The sequence below is a fragment of the Apodemus sylvaticus genome, chromosome 1, assembly GCF_947179515.1.
Source record: "Apodemus sylvaticus chromosome 1, mApoSyl1.1, whole genome shotgun sequence".
NCBI lineage: Eukaryota > Metazoa > Chordata > Mammalia > Rodentia > Muridae > Apodemus > Apodemus sylvaticus.
The window spans coordinates 57,639,003-57,659,736 of NC_067472.1; the positions used below are offsets into that span (position 1 = coordinate 57,639,003).

At 47.4% G+C, this 20,734-nt stretch overlaps 1 protein-coding gene across 1 annotated transcript; it reads right to left on the reverse strand.

Moving 5' to 3' along the window:
* Positions 1–10,030: 10,030 nt before the first annotated feature.
* Positions 10,031–20,181, reverse strand: Gal3st3 (galactose-3-O-sulfotransferase 3). The gene is made up of 3 exons (XM_052173477.1): positions 19,986–20,181; positions 15,951–16,186; positions 10,031–11,798 (listed from the first exon to the last, which is right to left on the reverse strand). The coding sequence occupies exons 2-3, from the start codon at positions 16,073–16,075 to the stop codon at positions 10,628–10,630; spliced, it is 1,296 nt and encodes a 431-aa protein (XP_052029437.1). The 5' UTR covers positions 16,076–16,186; positions 19,986–20,181; the 3' UTR covers positions 10,031–10,627.
* Between the last annotated feature and the right edge of the window lie 553 nt (positions 20,182–20,734).

Sequence of the window (20,734 nt, forward strand, 5' to 3'; positions counted from 1 at the left end):
TGGCCAGGGCCAGGGCGCTGAGGATGCCTCATTTGCATACGGAGGAATTTTAGGTGCTGTTGAACATGACCTTATAAGGCAAGAGGAAGTTTGATCTGGCTGCAGGGCTATGTGAACTCCTCTGGCGGGGGTTGGGGGGGCTTGGGGGGATGTGGGGAGAACACAACTGTGTGCCCTGGGAGAAGCAGGCCTAGGGTGGGGCCCGGAGTGATCCTACTCCTCTCGATTTTAGGATGAGACTTTCAGGGGTTAGACATGCCTTGTAACCACTCTCGCTCCAGGCGGGTTCCTTCAGGTCTCATGGACCCCCAGCCCTACATCTTCCCTTTTCATGTTATGAAAGGGGAGGTGTCATAGTCGCCAGCCTCTAGGGAGGGATGGTGTGCTACTGAATCAGAACCTGGTTGGTAGTGACTTTGCAATGTTGCTTACTTGCCCTTTTAGAAATTGGATAAACCGGGGGCCAGCATGAGGAACATCCCAATGGCCAGTCCAGGGCCAGGGAGGTAAAGAAGCCAGGCTACCAGAGGATTTGAGTACTGTGGTATGTAGATACCAGGGACATAACAGGCTCAGAGGTCTCACCAGAGATCCTTAAGTATCCTCATGTTTTGTTCTCCCAGCCCAGACCATTAATACAGAAACAGTACACCTCCCTCAGTACAAACAGCTCAGTACAGCTCCCTGCTTAGCTGTTAGAAGGTGGAGAGCTCTTCTGTTTTTTAAGGCAACCCCCACGAGGGAGGTTGTCTGTCACTGGAGTGACTTGAGGCTTTCTGGGGTGGAATCCATGGCCTGGTCAAGCATGTCCTGGAAGCTGTCAGCCAGGCAGTCCATCTGTGCCAGACCCACCCCAGCAGCCCCTGTCGCTCTTGGGCCAGGCCAAATCAGACGAACACGGGGATGAAGGGCTCCCTCTTTCTCCAGTCTCCTCCTAGCTTCCAGGCAATTTCTTTAGATTTACGGATAAACATGTGGGGTAATCAATTTGTGTGTGTACCACCTTGGAGGGAGGAGCTAACACAGGGACTGATGTCATTGCACCAGAGGAAAAGTAGGGGCAGGGTAGGGTGGGGTGGGGTGGGGTCTTGGTGACAGTGATGTAACATAACCATGAAGGATGGGACTTGGGAGAAGGTCCTATTGCCACACAGACCCCAGTAGAATCTGTGTGACAAGTTCCACAGACTGAAGCATTAGACTTCAAAAGAAGGAGGTCTCCTGGAACCGGATGTGGAACACTTGGCCGGAGAAAACATTGAGTCATAGTTCTCATGGCAATTTTTCTTTTTTGTTCTCTTTCATTCCTTTTCTTACATACAGGTTCCTGGTAGCCCAGACAATGATCTTAAGCAAGAATAATGGGTGTAAAACCACCCCTTGAGACGGGTCACTAACATGACCCTATCTCCCAGGAAACCAACACTTTACTTTTCAAATCGTTTACAAAATTATTAGATAAAAACTTTCCCAACAATAAAATTTCAGATGGCTGCATGTGTGTCATCGGAAGTGGATTTTGGTATATGGTAAAGAAAGCCTTAATTAGAAAGAATTGAAGTAGTTTAAATTTATGCTTTGAAGATGTATTTAAAAAAATCAGGTATTAGATGTTAAGTAATAATTAACTATAGGGGCTGGAAAGTTAGCTCAGTGGTTAAGAGCACTGACCACAAAGATTTATTAACATGTTCTTGGAAATATGCCACTAGCTTTGAATGATTGCCCTATTGAATATATTCTTTTAGAATTGTTATATTTTTGATGATGACATTACCAGTTCTGTTTGTGATTCACTGAACATGTAGTTCAGAGTTGTAATGCTTAAATGATTTTTATATTTCACTGTGCCAAGTGATTCTTGTTGGTATTCACAATTGTTTCACTGGATATGGTTTCTAAGAGATGTGTCATGTTTGGTTTAATGTATAAAATCCCCTGCTTGAGAGCTGCAAAATACACTCAGATTCAAACTGCCTCTGTGTTTGTTTCTGTTTGTCACCGCCAAATCCTTACCCACCTGGACTTCGAGAACCCTCATCCCAGGGACACCTGTACCCGGTGGTCCGTGGCAGTCCTATGAGGCAAAGCAGGAAGGATACATAAAAAAGAGGAATTTATTGTAATTTTAACGTGGGTAAGGACCCACAGGGGTCATAAAGCAAGATGTTAATGGAACAGCTGCCAGCAATGGCCAGAAGGGGGTGTGTTGGGGGGAGAAGAGCCACAGGAAAACAATGGAGGAGTTGGGGTGAGTTGTTAGGTGGAAGAAGTTAGCCACGTACTGGATGTATTGTAATGAGGAAAGGGAGGCTGAGACCTCCTGGATGATTTTGATCCCCTGGTCCATGATGTGTCAGTAGATTAGCACTGGTTGTGCAGCAGGAACAACTTGTGGAGAAGTGTGTAAGTCCGTGAGAGGGTGTGGAGCAGGTGGCTGGGAACAACCCTTGCCTACTGCCCCTGATTTCCAGTGTTTGCTCCAGGGGCCTGGGATCTGTATGTCTGGCATTTCTATTTAGTAATTCTAATGGCAGCAGCTCTATAGGATTTATGACAGGATTTATCCCTGTTTGATGACATGGAAAGCAGGTGAGGGATGATCAAAGATAAGAGAGTCTGCAGTATTGGGCTGCTCAAAGGCTCCTGCACCCTTTTGGAGGGCAATCTCCTGTTTCTATAATAATAGGTTTCTCTAACAAAAAATCTCCAGTAATGGGTATTTAGAGGATTAGGGAGGGCCTGGGCGGTAGTGGAGTTAGAATGGAGATTAACAAAGACAGCCATCAGAATGGAGGAGAGAAAGGTGGTGGGGGCAGGACGTGGCTAGGGCAGACCAGGTCATGATCCTTCCAGGGTGGTGTCTCTTTCACCTCCTCAGTCCTTGACCCGTCAGCAAGAGACCAGCCATCTTCCTGATTGGTGGTGATATTAGACATTTCTGGCTGGAACCCAAATAGGGTTTGGGCACATTCTGTAGAAAGACACAAAACCCCTTCCCTTTCATATTCTGTCGAAGGGATCAGGCCATGGTACTAGGGTGGGAAGAGTTAGTCCTGGTGTGTGCAGTGGAGGGGGAGAAATAGGAGTGTGTTTAGAACCCTTTGTAAATATCAAATATATTTAAAATGGCTAGGGCCATCGCTAATTGAACATTAGAGGGTAGGTGATTGGTTTTTGTTTTTAAGTTGAGCTTTTAGAGTTTCATGTGTTTTTATAATTCCTTGGCTCTGGGGACTGTAAGAAATTCCTTTAAGATGGGCAATCTTTTACTGTGAGCTGAAGGCTTAAACTGGGAGCTGGTAAAGGCAGGGCCATTGTCAGGTTTTAATCTGTTTAGGAATGCCTGTGATGGCAAAGGTGGAGTGCAGGGTGGATTAATCTTTCCAAGCTTTCCCCATATGAAATGTGCTTATGCGTCTATAGTGACAAAGACATATTTTTGGTGTCTGAATTGGGGAATGTGGATGTCATCAATTTCCCAGAGGCATTGGATTTGAAAATTTGGAGGTTAGTGACCATAGTTTGTAAAGCTGGGGAGGAAATGAGGGATCCAATAGAGGAGTGTGTTTTTATTGTCCTCTGAAGGTGAGCAAGGAGGACACAGGGGAAGCAGGCGTGTGTGTGTGTGTGTGTGTGTGTGTGTGTGTGTGTATGTGTGTGTGTGAAACTGATCTGCTTGCTCAACAGAGGCTGTTTGTTATAGAGGCGGCTTGTTCAGCGAGGGCTCAGACATTGGACCTTGTAAGAATCTGTGAGATCTGGCTTGCTGTGTGTAGAGGGAAGAGGCCCTTTCCTGTGAGAGGATGGGAAGAGGGGATAGTGGATGGTCAACTAGTTTGACAGAGAATCTTGATAGCCAGGGAAGTAAATTAACAGCATATACACTGTCTGAGAAAAAATTAAAGGGCCCACTGATTTCTTTGAGGACTAAATAAATTACATATAGTTCCTTATATTTGGGGAGTGATGGGACAACTTGCTGAATCAAAGAATGGGGAGTTCATTTGTGGGGAACAGAACATTATTACCATGGCTTCTTTCTTCCCTCCATCAGTAAACACTGAGCAGGTCTCAGTGACGGACCTTTCTAAAGCAAAGCGGGTAATGACCACAGCAGAGGTAGGGGCAGAAATCCAACTTTAGTTAGGGTAATAATATCAATCTGTCCCAGGAATCCTATTATCAAATAGGAGCTAATATCAAAGTGGGAGTGATCTCTGAGTAGCCATTGCTTATTAGAGAGAGAAAGGGGTGCTGTGGACATGGGGTTCTTCTTTTAAGGATTTCAGGGCTCTCTCCCTGCCATTTCTAATTATAATTGTAACTGCATGAGCCACAGTTAGAATTCTAGGTGCACTTCCACCAGGGTGTGGAGCCACCCCACAATCCCAGGGGCTGATACAGTGCTCCCATGCAAATAGAGGAGGAGAGAAGAAGAAGAAGAAGAAGAAGAAGAAGAAGAAGAAGAAGAAGAAGAAGAAGAAGAAGAAGAAGAAGAAGAAGAAGAAGAAGAAGAAGAAAGAGCTGTAGGGCACCGTTGGATCAAACCTAGAGAGTGCTATGTCTTTTGGGGCTGGATTAATGGTACCTAAAGCCTCAGCTGCCTCAGAAGAGAGTTTGAGGGAAGGAAGCCTTGTTCTTTTGTTTTAATCACCATTTAGAAGAGCAAAGAGATACTGTAGGGTACAGGTCAGGGTCTTCTGCTCTGGGTGTTCAGATGCTGATTTCTGTGCCCAGAGATCTAGTTGTAATCCAGACGTGGGCATTTTCATGAATATTGAAGAATTCCCTGTATCAATATGATGTAAAGAATGCTCCCCAATAATCTCTGATTGTTTAATAGAAAGTTCTACAGCCAATGACTGGGCAGAGGCGGCAGGAAGACAGAACTTTTGGTTCCAGCCAGGGGTCCGAGTGAGAGGAGCCAGGAGAAGAGTTTACCATGAGAAGAAGCAGGTGAGGGTCCAGGAGAAAAAGGGCTGCGAGATGGAGGACAAAAAAGATGCTCGCCATAAGGCTGGGCATGAGGAGGGGTCACCAAGGGAGTTCTCCCAAGGGAGACAGCCAGCCAGCCAAGGATAGACTGAATGCAGTAACGGGGCCTGTGGCTGCAAAGTAACTAGATAACAAAAAGGGTTAGGAATACCTGCCACGTTATTTATTGTGTTTAATGCTTGTTGAATAATCTATAAGTCTCCATCTCAATTATCTGGGAGCTAAACAGGTTAGAAAAAACTGCAACCTTGAAATTTCATCCTATAGTTGAAGCCAATTAAGGTTTCACAAAAAGCTTTGGAGAGAGGTGAGAGTTAAGGTTTGAGGGAAGGAAAGGGTGGTTTTAAGAGGGTGCACTGAGGTGAGGGAAATTTCCTTTCTCAAGACTGTGATGGGCAGAGTAAGGTGTATTGTGTGAGGAACTATTTTAAATCCAAGAGAGGAGAGAATGTATTACTTGATCTTTAATTTGAGAGGGGGAGGTGGAAGAGTCCCCACACCAAGTTATCATCCATTTAATGATAAATGTGGAGATCTTTGTCTAAGTAAGGCCTTGGTGTTGTAGCAATGACCTCTTAGCATAAGGTGGGACTGTTTTCATTGCCATTATAAGGAAACTTTCTCATACATTTCTGCTGTTACTAGAAAACTTTCTAATGCCAAGATTGATTACATATTCTGTTATGTTCTTTTGGAAACCAATTACAATAGAAGTCAGTAGAACTGTTTTGAATAGTTACCCCCAATAAGCTTGGACCCAAACCAAACACCCAACAGCACTTGCTCTACCTATGTATATGTTTTTATGTCTTTTTCCTTTATAAGCTACCCCTGGAATTAACCCTGACATAAGAGAGACAACCGCACCAATATAAGAAACTATTTGGAATAAGATTTCCATTTTGAGTAGCAGTCCAGCAAATTTTAAGTTGTCAAAACCTCCCTGGGAACTGATATCCTACTTGGCAGAAAGAGACATGTATACTGGGTAACTGACATCATGGTTGGAAAATTAGGACATGACTATTAGACAAGGCAAGTCTCCTGCCACACTTGAATAACCCAACCAATGTGAACAGCAAATGTACAACAAAGTCATGTTCCTAAGGAAATACCTTAGAAGGGGACAGTTCTGATATTAAAGTCCTGTTCTCCAATTGGTTCTTGATTTGTCAGTAAAGACGACTGGCAGGGGGTGGCGGCGGCGGGGGGGGGGGGGTTGCAATTGTTGGGCAGAAGATACAGATGGTACTTGGGATCCTAGGAGGAAAAAGAGATGAATTTTTCTGCCATGCCTTGGAAGAGGAATGTAGCAACCATGTGATGTCTTGGGGAGATCTGGGGCCTGTGACCTCTGCTACAGGCGTGTGGCCAAGGATGCTTGGCATGGGCTAGGTGGGACTAGCCACCGAAGTTTAGGGCACGTGGAGAGGTGGAGATAAAGGGTACGCTTTTCCAGGTGGGAGATAGTAATGCCCAGCAATTTTGCCAAGAAGGCAAATTGTAAAGGAGTTAACTGTGTGTGTGTGTGTGTGTGTGTGTGTGTGTGTTTTTGACTGGCCTTGAATTCTCAGAGATCTACCTGCCTCTGCCTCAGTCTTGGGGACCTGGTAGTGTGGTCTCCTCCCTGAACTAAAGCCAGGTAGAACAAAAGGGAAGCGGGGAGGGGCTGATAGTGCAAAGGCAGTAGCATTTAAAACTACACACAACAACATCCCCTACCCTAAATCCTGATTAGTGAAATAACTTGGCACAGATGTTTGTGGATTTGGGGCTTAAAAACCCTGTAGAATCTTAACGCAATGTCATGGTTCAGATCCTGAATTTGGAAAATGGCCCTCGTTAACCAGTCCTGGGGTGTATGCTCAATAACTATCCCCGTCTGACTGAGATCTGTGTTCATGTGCTTTGTGAGGTAATTCCTGGATCCCAACAATGCCAACCTATGGCATATACCACCTAGAGAGTATTAACACCAGGGAAACTCTGATAAAATCAGGTGGGGCACCTTGAAGGAATTTCCACAAACCAGCCCACTACTAGGTGGATTATCTAACTCACTGTTTCTAAAGCTCCATTTAGAAAACTTGACCTCACGGGGAAGGAAAATGGGACTCAAATGCCTGTTTTAAAATATGTAGCCAGTAGGAGAGAAAGCCAGCTTTGAGCTTCAGAGCACTGGTGATTAGTTGTTACCCAAACCAGATGCATTGCCACTCGCTTTCTGGTGACTATTTCTATATCTGCCCCAGATTGCCTTGCAGGAGGCTAATATGTCAAGAAGCAGGCCACAGATTAGGCAGTAAACAAAACACATATTCTATAAGGAACTTTTTTACAAGGCACTGGAGACCTAAAGGCTTGTGCCTGTCTACTCTGTATAGCTGACACTGGAGCTATTTGGATCAAGGGTCCTAGAGCCTCTGGCTCAAGTCAGACAGAAGAACCATCTCCTAGTGCTCAAGGGTTCCATTAGTCTCTGGTCCCAGGTAGTTTTGAATCCAGCATTGTACTTATACTGCATTTGGACCATATAAAAGAGGCTGTGCCCAAGGGCCAAGGAGCACAGGAGAAGCACATCAAGGCATGTTTGAGTTTTCTACACCAATGAAGGACAGGAGGAAGGATATTCCTTGCAAATGTAAGACCAAGGACTAGAGAGCTATGGGGAGGTGGTAAAAGGGCACATTTTAGGCCTGGGAGCTAGAGGACACCTGCATTTAGACAGATGGCCTCCAGCTTAGTACAATTCTTTTATTGCTGCTTAGCAGCAGAAACCTAATTACAGCTTTGCATGACACTAATTATTGCTGCTTTCAGAGCTCTACTGGAACTAAGTGGGTGCTACACAAATAGCCCCATTCAAATTCAGAGAGTGGCATGGTTTTTATCTTGTCCCCTCCAAACCTTGTGTTGAAATTTGGTCTATAAGTGAGTTGATAGGAGGTAGGAAGGGCCTGTGGGAAGTAAAAGGGTTGGATGTGTATTCTCCTTCTTGGGGACTGTATTAATTTCTGTGAGAAGCTGGGCAGTGGTGGCGCACGCCTGTAATCCCAGCACTCTGGGAGGCAGAGGCAGGCAGATTTCTGAGTTTGAGGCCAGCCTGATCTATAGAGTGAGTTCCAGGACAGCCAGGGCTATACAGAGAAACCCTGTCTCAAAAAAAAAAAATCTGTGAGAGTGTGACATCTTGTTTCTTCCTCTTTTGTCTGCATCTACTTGTCCTTTTGCCATGAGGTCCTCACAAGCTAAGTGGAGACTGGTGCCATGCTCTGAGCCGCCAGAACTCTGAGCCAAAAAAAGATTTCTTCCTTCATAAGCTGTGGAGGCTTAGATATTTTGTTATACTAAGAGTAAACAGAATAATAAGATGGAGTTTCATAAAGCCGACCAACCAGCCACTACGATCTTCTTTGCCCAAACAAGCCGACCATTGTCTCACTGAAAAGCATGTTAAGAGCTGATAGCAGAGTCTTATATTACATTCTTTTGGGAGAAAGTGCTAAGAGTCTGCCTGTGGCATGTGACCTTCTTTATTTGAATAGACCTAGACATAGCACACATGAGCAGATATTGAAACTTTGGGGTCTGGGTTCAAATCCTGATGGTATTTTCTAGCTAAATGACTGGATCATCATTTAACCTAAGGTATAGTTCCATCATGAGGAAAATAATGCTTATCTAACAAACTAATCCAAGGGGTTGGGGATTTAGCTCAGTGGTAGAGCGCTTGCCTAGCAAGCGCAAGGCCCTGGGTTCGGTCCTCAGCTCTGTTAAAAAAAAAAAAAAAAAAAAAAGACAAAATAACAAACTAATCCAAGCAAAGCTCTACAAAGCTGGAACCTAGCAGACCATGTTAGCTGTAGTTTTATTACTTGCCTAAATATGTCAAGGTAGCTCTAGAAAAACATAGCAGAATCTCATTGTACTTGTTTTTGGGGACAGGGTCTCAATTTATAGCTCTGACTAGCTTGGAACTATGTAGACCAGGCTGGCTTCAAATTCAAATATGCATCTACCCCTGCCTTTGCCTTCCAAGTGCTGGGATTAAGGCTTTTGCCTTGCTTCTCTGTTAGAGTTTTTGTTGCTTGGTTTTGGTTTCTTGAGACAAGGTTCCTTTGTGTAGACCTGGCTGTCCTAGAACTCACCCAGAGGACCAGACTTGGCCTTGAATTCGCAGAGATCCACCTGCCTCTGCTTCCTGAGTGCTGGGACTTGATCCACCCACCATACCTGGCTCTCTCTGCTATGCTTTAAGGGAGATTTTATTTAAAAATTGAGGGCAGTGGTGGTGTACACCTTTAATACCAGCACACAGGAGGCAGAGGCAGGCAGATCTCTTGAGTTCCAGGCCATCTAGTCTACAGAGTGAGTTTCTGGACAGCCAGAACTGCACAGAGAAACCCTGTATTGAACACAAGTACTGTGTATATATTTGTGCTAAGGGAAATTGGGGGAGGGACTCATCATTATCCAAGTCATATCTTCTTGCGGATAAGGAAAAAAATGCCCAGTGGTGAAGTCAAGGCCTCATAGGGTGGGGGGTGAGGTGGGAGGTGAAACTAGAGTTCTGAACCCCTTTACCTCAAAATGACCCTGTTCCCAGCCTGCCAAAGCCATATAGCTGTTGCTCATGGTTTCTAGACTTGCTTCCCTTGTTCATATGCATTCCAAAACCTGATGCATTTTGGCAAATGAATGGAGCTCAGACAGCTATGGTTTGTGTGGGTATGCCAGGGAAGGATTGAGCATGGTGTGGGCCTTTGGAAGAGGCGGCAGAGAACTTGATCAAGTCTGGGTGGGCCCAGCCACAGCATCTCCCTAAGATGTGCCTCCTCCTCAAACCTGGGGATTCTGGCTGTCAATAACTGACACACACCCTGCATAATTTGGAGTTGTTTTATTAAAAAAGAAAAAATAAGAAAGAAGAGAAAAAGAAAGAAGAGGAGAAGGAAGAGGAAGAGAAGGAGGAGGAGGAAGGGGAGAAGGGGGGAGGAGGAGGAAGGGGAGAAGGAGGAGGAGGAGGAAGAAGGAAGGAGGAGGAGGAAGAAGAAGAAGAGGAAGAAGGAAAGAAGAAGAGGAGGAGGAGGAGGAGGAGGAGGAGGAGGAGGAGGAGGAGGAGGAGGAGGAGGAAGAAGAAGAGCTAAACAACAAAAATCCCAACTCAAGAATTCTTGGTTCTGGGTGTCTGGGAGCAGCTTAGGTGTGTGTAGGGAAGGCAAAACCTGGAAGACAGTAGGGGACTTAGGAAGCCCTGGGAAGAACAAAAGCCCAGGTGCTGACCGGAAGCATAGCATTTTCCCAGGACTTAGTCCCTCTCTGGGGCTTGTGGTCATTCACTTCACACAGGTGGGGGCTCAGCACCCCCAAACGACAGGTGGGGTGTTCAGTCCCCAGAAAAAGGCAGGGTGGGCAGTACTAGAATGCCCTTGGATTCTTGTCAAAGTCACTAACAAGTTGGGAAGGAGTGGGTGGCCCATCAATGCCATCCCAGAAAGTGGGGTTCAGGCGACACTAGGGTGGCAGGCTCAGATGCAGACGCACCTCCATTTGGACACAGGGGTCTAGCCCGTGGGGAATAAAAGGGCCCTAATGGAGCAAGACTTGAGTTCCTGAAGGCAGACGGAACTCAGGTACCCTGGGGGATACGGGGCAGCGCTCGTATGGGCCGAGGGGGAGGATTATCCAGGACGGGTTCTGGCCTGGACCGCACACCACCACGGCGTTTTTGCTTCCTCAACAGATAGTTTGAGTACTGCACCTCGGGCATAGCGAGCTTGAGACAAGCCTCCGTAGTAGGGCCAGCACCGCCGCTAGGCAGATCATAGCCCATGATGTCCACTTTGCGGCTAGGCTGCCATGGCTGCAGCTGCCTTGTGCGGATCTGGGCAGCCGGTCGCAGCACCGGCTCGTCGCCAAAGCAACGACGCAGCAGACGCTGGCGGGCCTCGCGCAACTCGCGCGCTTCGCGCTCCACGCATGCGCGGCCAGCGCGCGCCACGCGGCGCCAGAAGGTGGCGTTGAAATGGTCGTAGAGGCCTGCGTCGAGCGCGTTCCAGGTGCGCGCGGCCCGCGCCAGCGCCTCGGGGATGGTGGCCAGGCGCGAAGTGGCGGCGCGCGCGTTGAGCTTGGCGTAGAGCACGTCATCCAGGTCCCAGGCTAGTAGACGCCGCAGCAGCACGAGTGACTCGTCGAAGTACTCTGCAATCATGACAAGCGAGAAGACCTCCTCTACCTGGCGGATGAGACCCGCCAGGTAGGCTGCGTCATCTCGAGGGCTGCGCTCATTGTCGCCTCCAAGGTCGTAGGCCAGTGTGTTGTGAGCAAACATGGCGAAGTGCTCGCCCGGACGGTAGTAGGCCTCGGGTGCGCGCAGGAAAGTCTCAAGCGACGCATTGGGCACGCGCCTGAAGGCCGGGCAGTACTGGTTGTAGTAGCTGAAAAGCGACTCGAACATGGCGGCCGGTTCGCGCAGGATGGTGACGTAGATTGTGTCTTGAGGCATGAGGCGCTCGAGTTCTGCACGGTCGAAGCGCAGATGGCTGGCCAGCATGTGCGGAGGCCTCGTAGCAGGGTGCACGAAGTGTGCTGAGAAGTTTCGCGGGTAGCAGAACTGGTGCTCGCAGCTAGGGTGAGGCAGGGCCACAGTGAGGTTGTGGCGTTCTGCGAAGCGGAACAGGATGTTCTGCACCGTAGTGCCTGCTGTTTTGTGAGTCTTCAGGAAGGCCACGGCCATGTGCTTGGCACGGGGTGGCGATTCTCGCAGAGGAGGGCAACTCAGAGGGAACAACTTGGGGTACCTGCAAAGCCCAGGGTGTGTGAGGAGTAAAAGTGAGGACACAGCTTGAGTTTGGGGGACAAATGTGCTCAGTGTGCAAGAGTGGGTAGGCCTGGTCTTTATTCTCAGGATTGGAGAGACCAGGTACCAGGTCACCTTTAAGATGGGTTCTACAGGGGTAGGACACTTCAAGAAGACCCAGGTTAATTTCCCCAGGCCCTACGTGGCCACAATTGTTTGTAACACCAGTCACAGAGGATACAGTGCCCTCTTCTGGCCTCAGATGACAGGTGGTGGGGGAGGCAGAGTTAGGTAGATCAAGGTGAGTGAGTTCGAGGTCAGCCTGGTCTCCAGAATGAATTCCAGGCCAGTCAAAACCACACAATGAAACCCTATTTAAAAGGGGTTGAGGGGTGGGAGATAAGCCCAGATACCCATGCTGACTCCTGGTAGCAGGTACACCCTCCCTCATATATTCTCTTCCCATTGGGACTAGACTTACTGATGAGCTCTATGCAGCAGAATAAGGTAGAAACGATGAGGAATCTTCTCTGATCTTATAGTGGGGAAAGGCTATTGGTTTTTCTCTCACTCTCATGGATAATTTATATTAGAAGGAGGCAGTCCCAAAGAAACTGAGAACCAAGTCCTTTCAGCCTGCTCGAGGAACTGAAGAGTGCAAAACTACCTGAACCTTTTCAGATTCCTTTTAGTCCTTCAGAAAAGACTGTATGTCTGGCAAACACCTTGACTTAAAACCTGCAAAAGACCTGGAATCAGGAGTTCTCAGTCACATTTGGATTGGTGATTCAGAGAAATGGAAAGAGAATAAATGTTGTTTTCAGCAGCTAAGTTTTGAGGACTTTGTTTTTTAATTTTTAATGTTTAGTGTGCAGGTGCACATGTACCATGACAAGCAGGTGGAGATCAGAGACACTTTTTAGAATTCGTCCTTTCTGTCTCGTTGGGGCTAAGACTCTGCCTCTGTTGGACTGTGCCCTTCTGGCTGATTCTCCTGTCTCCACCTCCCACTTCTCCTGATGAGTTCTGGGATTGAGAGGTGGAGAGTTGGCTCAGTGGTTGGGTGCACTGACTGCCCTTCCTGAGGATCCAGGTCCCATATTAAATATCCACATGGGCATCACACCTGTCTGTAAACTCCAGCCCAGGTCTTCTGACAGTCTCACACATACATGTATGCAGGGAAAACACTTCCGAACATAAAATAAAGACAAATAATAGATTAAAAAAAAAAGAGTTCTGGGATTAGCAAAGAGGTGGTGGCTCACACTTTAATCCCAGCACTCTAGAGACAGAGGCAGGAGGATCTCAGTGAGGCCATCTGGTATGCATAGTGTATAGTGTATATGCATAGTGAGTTCCAGGACAGCCAGGGCTACATAAGAGATACTTTGTCTTAGAATTCTGGGGTTAGGTTACTCTGTAGCCCAGAAAAGCCTTCAGAAGCTGTGTTTCTCAGTCTTGTTTTGAATCTGTGATCTTCCTATCTCAGCCTTCTGAGACCTGGATTTACAGGCTGCATCACTAACACCTGGCTTCTCTGCTAAGTTTTAAGGTAATTTTTTTTCCTAGGTAGTGTCTCACTAGCCCTGGCTGTCTTGATGACCTTGAATTTAAAGAGATCTATTTGCCTCAGCCTCCCTAGCACTGAGATTAAAAGTGCATCAGCATGCCTGGCTCTATCCCAGGCAATTTTTTTTTTCTTTTCAAGATAGGGTTTCTGTTTGTAGCTCTGGATGTCCTGGAGTTCAATCTGTAGACTAAGCTGGCTTCAAACTCACTGAGGTCTGCCAGCCTTTGCCTCCCAATGCTGGGATTAGAGGTGTGCATGACCACTGCCTGTCCTAGGGTTATTTTTAAATGCAGAGATAGTGTAAAGGAAAATGGCCCTTCGAGATCCTTGAGGGATCTTACATTAAATGTTTAGAAACTGAGGACCTGCGAAGAATCTGGAGCCAACTCAGTCACCAATCTTGACTTAACAATTTTGACAATCTTGACAATTTTTTCTTATTTCTGCTCTTTATCACTCTTTTGTGGGGGGCATGGTAACAGACTTTGCAGCAACACACTTACTGGGTTATTTTTTTGTTTGTTTGTTTGTTTTTTGTTTTTTTTTGGATTTTTTCGAGACAGGGTTTCTCTGTATAGCCCTGGCTGTCCTAGAACTCACTCTGTAGACCAGTCTGGCATCGAATTCAGAAATCCGCCTGCCTCTGCCTCCCAGAGTGCTGGGATTACAGGCGTGCGCCACCACTACCCGGCCACTTACTGTTCTTGTTACATGCTTCTGTTAAGGTCTTTGGAGACCCTCTCATTTATGTGTGTGTGATTTCTGGCACTTTTGCTTTGGGCTAGGTATTGTTCTAAACAAGTATGGTCCTTATGGTTTGTTCACTTCTGTTCCTAGATCCTGAAACAAGGATGTTTGGGATTACTGGTTAGTTATCAGATCTGGACAGTCTTTGAATCACATCTGATTATTCTTTCCTAAGCATTAAGTGATAAGGGCAGCTCTAAGCAGCTTGAGAACCCCACAAGGATTTCCTGTGTGTAGCTGTTTGCGCTCAGGATAATGTCTATACAGGCATCATTTATAAAAGTAGCAAATCTCTCTGAAGAGTCTGTAAAATATTGGGGAAATTGGCACCTTGAAAGGTGCAGAGATTTGGTGGGTTCACACAGGGAATCAGGAGCAGAGGCTAATTCTCATCACATGGTGTCCTATATCAGCATGACCAGAGGGTCTCACATTTTTTAGATGAGGACATATGCTCAGAAATGAAGGACTGTCCCACGTAGTAGACTAGTAAATTGTTTGCAGGGCTTACGATTTAGATCAATTGGTAAAATTCTTGCCTAGCATTCTTTTTTTTTTTTTTTTAACACTTATTTATTTTATGTGAGTACACTGTTGCTGTCTTCAGACACACCAGAAGAGGGCATCAGATCTCATTACGGATGGTTGTGAGCCACCATGTGGTTGCTGGGATTTGAACTCAGGACCTTCAGAAGAGCAACCGCTGAGCCATCTCTCCAGCCCCCTTGCCTAATATTCTTGAGGCAATAGGTTTGCTTTCTAACATTTCAAAAACTTGGTGTTTGGGTGTGGTGGTGCAGACCTGTGATCCCAGCACACAGGAGTCGGAGTTGGGAGGATCAGGAGCTTAAGGACAGGCAGGTGTAGCAGTGCAGGCCTTTAAACTCAGTACTAGGGCTGGAGAGATGGTTCAGTGGTTAAGAGCACTGACTCTTCTTCCAAAGGTCCTGAGTTCAATTCCCAGTAACCACAGACAGGGTGGCTCACAGCCATTTGTAATGGGATCTGATGACTTTTTCTGGTGTGTCTGAAGACAGTTACAGTGTACTCATATAAATAAGATAAATCTTTTTAAAAAATATTTAAATTCAACACTAGAGAAGTGCTATTTGAATCAGCCTGGTCTAAATTGTTTCAGGAGGAGCCTTTTGGTAGTAAAAGTGGGCAACAAAGTTGGTTGGTGGTAGTACTGGCCAAGGTGGAAGCAGAAGTGCATACCTTTAAGCCCAGCACTCAGGAAGCAGAGGTAGACAGATCTCTGTGAGTTTAAGGCTAGTCTGGTCTATGGAGTAAATTCCAGGACAGCCAGGGATACACAGGAAAACCAGGAAAAGAAAAAGAAAGGGTGGGTGGGTGGAATAGGGGCTACAAAATTAGACCCTGTCTCCAAAGAACAAAACAACCCAGGGTGATGTTTGGAACCCATCGAAGAAGCATTCAGCTGTGATACCGTCACTCAGGCTAGATGCAGAGCTTGGCTAACTGACTTCTGTGACTGAGCAATGGACTCAGTCTTGTCCATGGAGTTCTGCCCTTGCTTATTGGCTCTAGAGCAGCAGTTCTCAACCAGTGGGTCATAACCCTTTGGGAAACACATGTTTATATTATGATTTATAACAGTAGCAAAATAGTTATAAAGTAGCAATGAAAATTTTATGGTTGGGGAACTGTAGTAAAGGGTCTTAGCATTAGGAAGGCTGAGAACCACTGCTCTAGAGGATGGAAAATACTGTGGATTACAGGAAGGGAGGGAAGCCCAAAGAAGCCTTTTGGTTGCTTTGGACTACAGTACCTCCTGTGGGGCCATACCCCCCCCTAAGGTCCACCACTTACCAACTGAGCTGCGACCCCTGGTGGATGAGGAGGCTTACGGTGCTGCACCCTAGCACCAATAGCAGAATTTTCCTGCGGCTCATCATCTTGGTGGATTGCTGCAGGCGCTGGAGAATAGGTGGCATGGTGTGGGTTCACTCCTGGACGAGCCAGGGCCTCCTTATCCTGGGCTTCCTTCACCAGCACTCATGGGGGCTCCTGGGGCTCTGGTAGCAGGGCCAGTGTTCCCGAAAAGCCTGGCAGAACAAGGAAATAGACAGGTTTGCAGTGGCACAGGAGAAAGGCTCCAGGTTTAATAGGACTGCTGCAAAAGAAAGACTAAGTGAGAGGGGTGAACAGAGATGCCAGAGCAGATCGAATTCCACCTCCTATCCCCAAGACCCTATCTCCTCTCTGTCCGGATAACCTAGTCTTGGGTGGAATTACAGGTCTGGGATGTGTCCAGCACTCAGACTATAGCCATTCTGTTTCTTGAGCCCTGTGTATTTACCTCTCTGACTGTATCTAACTTGTCTTTGTCTCATAGCCATTTGAATCTAGCTCTACACAGTAGTCTTCCTTCAGCACTAGCATCTGGCTCAGGATACAGAACTCCCAGTCCAAGATTTTCTCTCTTCCAGGACTTGTTATCTGACTCTTTGAGCCAAGGGGTGGTCCTGAGTCCCCTGAGAATAAACTCCTCAGAAACAGCCAAGCCCTCACTTCCTTCAGCTTCAGAATAGTGCTCCACGTCTAATGTATTATTACCAACTCTGGACACCACAGGTGTTCCCACTAAGCAGACAATGACAATGAAGTGCTGAGGGTGATGGTCACATAGTCACACAGCCAGTGACAGCAGACTGCTGACTCAGATCTACTTACTTAAAAAGAATTAGTCTCACTAGAGTAGGCCTGACTGGCCTGAAACTTGCTACGTAGTTCAGGATGACCTCAAACTCAGAGATCCACCTGCTTTTGCCTCCTATATGCTATGATTAAAGGTATGTGCCCTACCCCCACCCCCGGGTTAAAGAGATGGCTTAGTGGTTAGGAGCACTGACTGCTCTTCTGAAAGGTCCTGAGTTCAAATCCCAGCAACCACATGGTGGCTCACAACCATCTGTAATGGGATCTGATGCACTCTTCTGGTGTGTGTCTGAAGATAGCTACAATGTACTTGTATAATAAATAATAAATAAATAATATTTAAAAAACAATAAAAAGGTGTGTGCCCCTACATCTGGGCAGATCTACTCTTCTGTCTCCAAGTCTTTGTTCTTAGACTTTATATGAGCTGTTCCTATTCAAACTGACTTTTCAAGCTAAAGAGATGGCTCAGTACTTAAGAGCACTGGCCATTCTCTCAGAGAATCCAGGTTTGGTTCTTAGCCCCCACATGGTGGCTTGCAACTTTCTGTAACTCCAGTTCTAGAGGATCAAATACCCTCCTCTGGCCTCTGCAGAGGTACAAGGTATGCACACGATGCACAGATATACATGTAGGCAAAACACTCACAGACATAAAATAATTTCAGAAAATGTTGTCTGTCCATCCCTGCCTGGTCTGGTAATTTTGAAGACTTTTGAGCACTGAGCCCTCCAGCTTGTGTGGAGTAGACTTAAGGGCCTGGGACTAAATCTACCAAGGAAAGAAGTACGTGAAACCCTGGATCTTTGTCGGAATCCCATCCCCAGACTTCTAAAATGCAGGTGGCTCATCAGCTGACTGTGCCAAGACGATGGAATAATAGCCTAGGAGGGATGGGCAGAGGTGGCTACAACTTGCTCTGCTGAGAATTCCCAGCAGGAGATGAGCCTTCTGGGTAAGGAGAGGGAGAGAGAAGCAAGAGAAGGCCTTGATTTCTGGCCAGGCTTGCTTTCTTTGCAAGAATGTGTTGGCAGTTCAGGTGGAACGTTAGCTTCAGCAGCCATGCCTGCTCCAGGCTGCAGTGGGTCTGTCTTATTCCTGGGGTGTATGTGTGGGTTCAGACTCAGGCTTAGCTCACACTGCTACCTCTGAAGGGAGGAAGGATTGCAACCTTAGGAGAATATGCTCAGGTACGGAACTAGGACACCTGGTCCCAGGAGGGATGAGGTAACTGTGGCTCTAGACTTGGCTTCCAGTTTCTCTTTTTTGTGCCCCCTCCCCTGTTAATGCCAGATTACATCTAAACCTGTTTAGGTGGAAAGATGTCTTGTTTATAACTCCCCTTATCTCCAAGTCACATCTGGTTTCTTCCACCAGCCAAAAAGATAATCATTTTGGAGCCCAGCAAGCAAAGGGTCTCACCTCAGAAAGCAACCAAGGGCACAGAGATGCACCCTAGGTCCTTCCAAATTTGGGGATTTCTGAGACAGAACATTGGTCTCCAGCAGGAGGAAGTCAAGGTCTTGGCCCTTTTAGGACACAAAGTTTATATCACAAGTCCTGTTTGGAGAACTTGGTGACCAGGTGGTTTCCCAAGAGAAAATTAGAGGACAAGTCTTTTTCTACCTATTAAACTTGCTGAAACCACCCTATTTCTCAGAGGAATCTGACCCAGCCATGGAGGCCAAGAGTAAGGGGAGCTACAGTGGATCTTTTCCTGGCCTCAGAGAATTGGGTTGCTATCTTGGTATCCCATCTATTCTACTAACAGCTTTATCCAGTGCCTCCAAGGCTTGGATTTGGGGAGCCAGCCAGCTTGCTAAGGTCTGTAAGGGGAGCAGGCCTTGATCAGTAAGGGAGTTCCCAGTGTCTAGGCTGGGAACACCAGGGAGTTTTGGCCTCTGGCTTATTCCTCCCAATATAACTTAGTTCATTCTTGCCTACAGTTCCAGGGACCATGCTGGGACTCTGAGGACCAGTCACCCTACCTTGTGACACATTCCTGGGCTTGGCTTGCCCTTGTTCCTTGTTCTGTGTTGTAGCTATGTTGCTCTACAGAGTACAGAGCAGATTTTTTTTTCTTCATGACAGATTTAGGTATTTGAAAGCAAGAACCCTGTATCCTGTATGTGGGCATTCAGCCAGAGAAACCATCCCAGGTCCAGATAGAGAGTAACACTTGGCTACTAGAGTAGGCAGGCCTGCATTCCCTGGGTCAAGCCATGCTTGTTGTAGGGAAGGACTTAGCAGTGGGGGCCTGGAGGGGTTCCCTGGGCTGAGTTTCCCTCTGGTCTTGAGGCTGAAGCAAATTGGTGGCCATGCTGCTGGTGCACATGCTGTCTACAGAGGCTTCACATATTCCTGTCCCCAGCGTCTTTTCTTTGGAGAGAAAGAGGTCTCCTCACTATACCCAGCAGGTCAGGGTGCCAGCCTTATCAGAATAGCAGTGCTAATTTTAGTCAGAATAATCTATCTCAGGCTGCTGCCCAGTTTTGTAAATTGCTTTCTTTTCTCCAGGGAACCAAAGAAGAAATGGTATTGCCAGCCAGAGATTTGAAAACTAACCCAGATGTCCACCCTACTCCCAAAAGATCTTTCTTTCTTTCTTTCTTTCTTTCTCGCTTTCCCCTCAGAGCCACAGGGCTGATACTGATGCCCTTGGAGGAGTGGGTCCCCGGCCTGACCACTGGGACTTGTCCTCTCAGTGATGTGGACACTTAAGTTGTCTTGGGGCATAGCCTATCTCAGGTCATGCAGGTCCCCAAACAGAAAAGGGCAGAGAGGGTAGATAGCACAATAGAGCCCATGAGATCGAATATCTTTCCATCCGTTCTCCCCCCTGCACAAGGTTTCCCGAGTCTCCTCTCTCTGTCATCCCGCCCCTACACGCTTTCATTCCAGTCTCTTGATTCTCTTCATTCTCCTTTCTCCATTACTACCCACTCCCACCCCCACCGCGCCCCACATTCTCTCAATTTCATCCCGATGTCTTTCAGAGATCTGGTCACTATAGGGAATAGACCATATTCAACCTCTTCCCAGCTTCCTGAGGGTACAGGGGCACCCCCTCAAGCTCTCTTGGCACAAGGCCCCCAAGATACTCTTCTGCAACTACCCAGGCCCCCATCCCCTTTGCAGTGCACCCTTGTTCCCTCCAGCCCCTGGCTGGCTACTGCAGTACTCACGCAAGCAGGCTCTGTCTCCGACTTGGGTCAGGGCTTCCCTCCTCTCCCCCTGGGCCCCTTGTCCCGAAATCTGCTGGGTCTGAGGGTAACGGGGGCTCTGAACGCAGAATGCCGGTAGCTTGCCTTGCTGTGCCTGGATGGGATCAGGTGGCAGCGTCTGAGTCTGTCCGCTCAGCTCAGCTCAGCTCTAACCAGCCGCCCGTCCCCCATCTCACACCGGGGGCGGGGCGGGGGCGGGGGCCTGGCGGCTCAGAGGAGGGGGAAAGGGAAAAGCAGCAAGAGGAGGGGGACTGCGTAGCATGCCTGCTGCTGCTGAGCGTTCTCCTGTGGTATTGGCATCTTTAGATACAGGCATCTTTCTCCTGTAATCTTGTAGAAAGCTCAACAGCATTGTGCTCGGTACGCTTCTGCCCATAAGGCATGACTGGGTCCTGTTGGTTCCCGGAGCTTCTTGAGGTTGGCTTAGAGGCTCAGGTGCTCCAGTAGTCTCCTACATTCCTTCTCCCTAACTGCCTGGCCCTCCTCCCTTCCACTTTGTCCTCCAGCTCTCCTGAGGCAGCGCCTAAAGTAGTTCACCCAGGCCTGGCCAGGACTCCAGCCTTCTCACTTCTGACCAGAGCTGCTGCTGGTCTGGGGTCTCTGCCAAGGCACCTTGCACTCAGAGTCAGAAACTCCAGTTCATTTCTGGTTTCTGCCTTTACTCCATCTTGGAGTGAAGGGGCAACTTCTTGAGTCCTGCCACTTCCCAG

Excerpts from the sequence above, each read along its gene's own strand:
- Gal3st3 (XM_052173477.1), bottom strand. The coding sequence starts at position 16,075 with ATGCCACCTATTCTCCAGCGCCTGCAGCAATCCACCAAGATGATGAGC. Across the intron at positions 11,799-15,950 it reads CAGGGGTCGCAGCTCAGTTG|GTACCCCAAGTTGTTCCCTC; the intron begins GTAAGTGGTGGA and ends TGGGCTTTGCAG.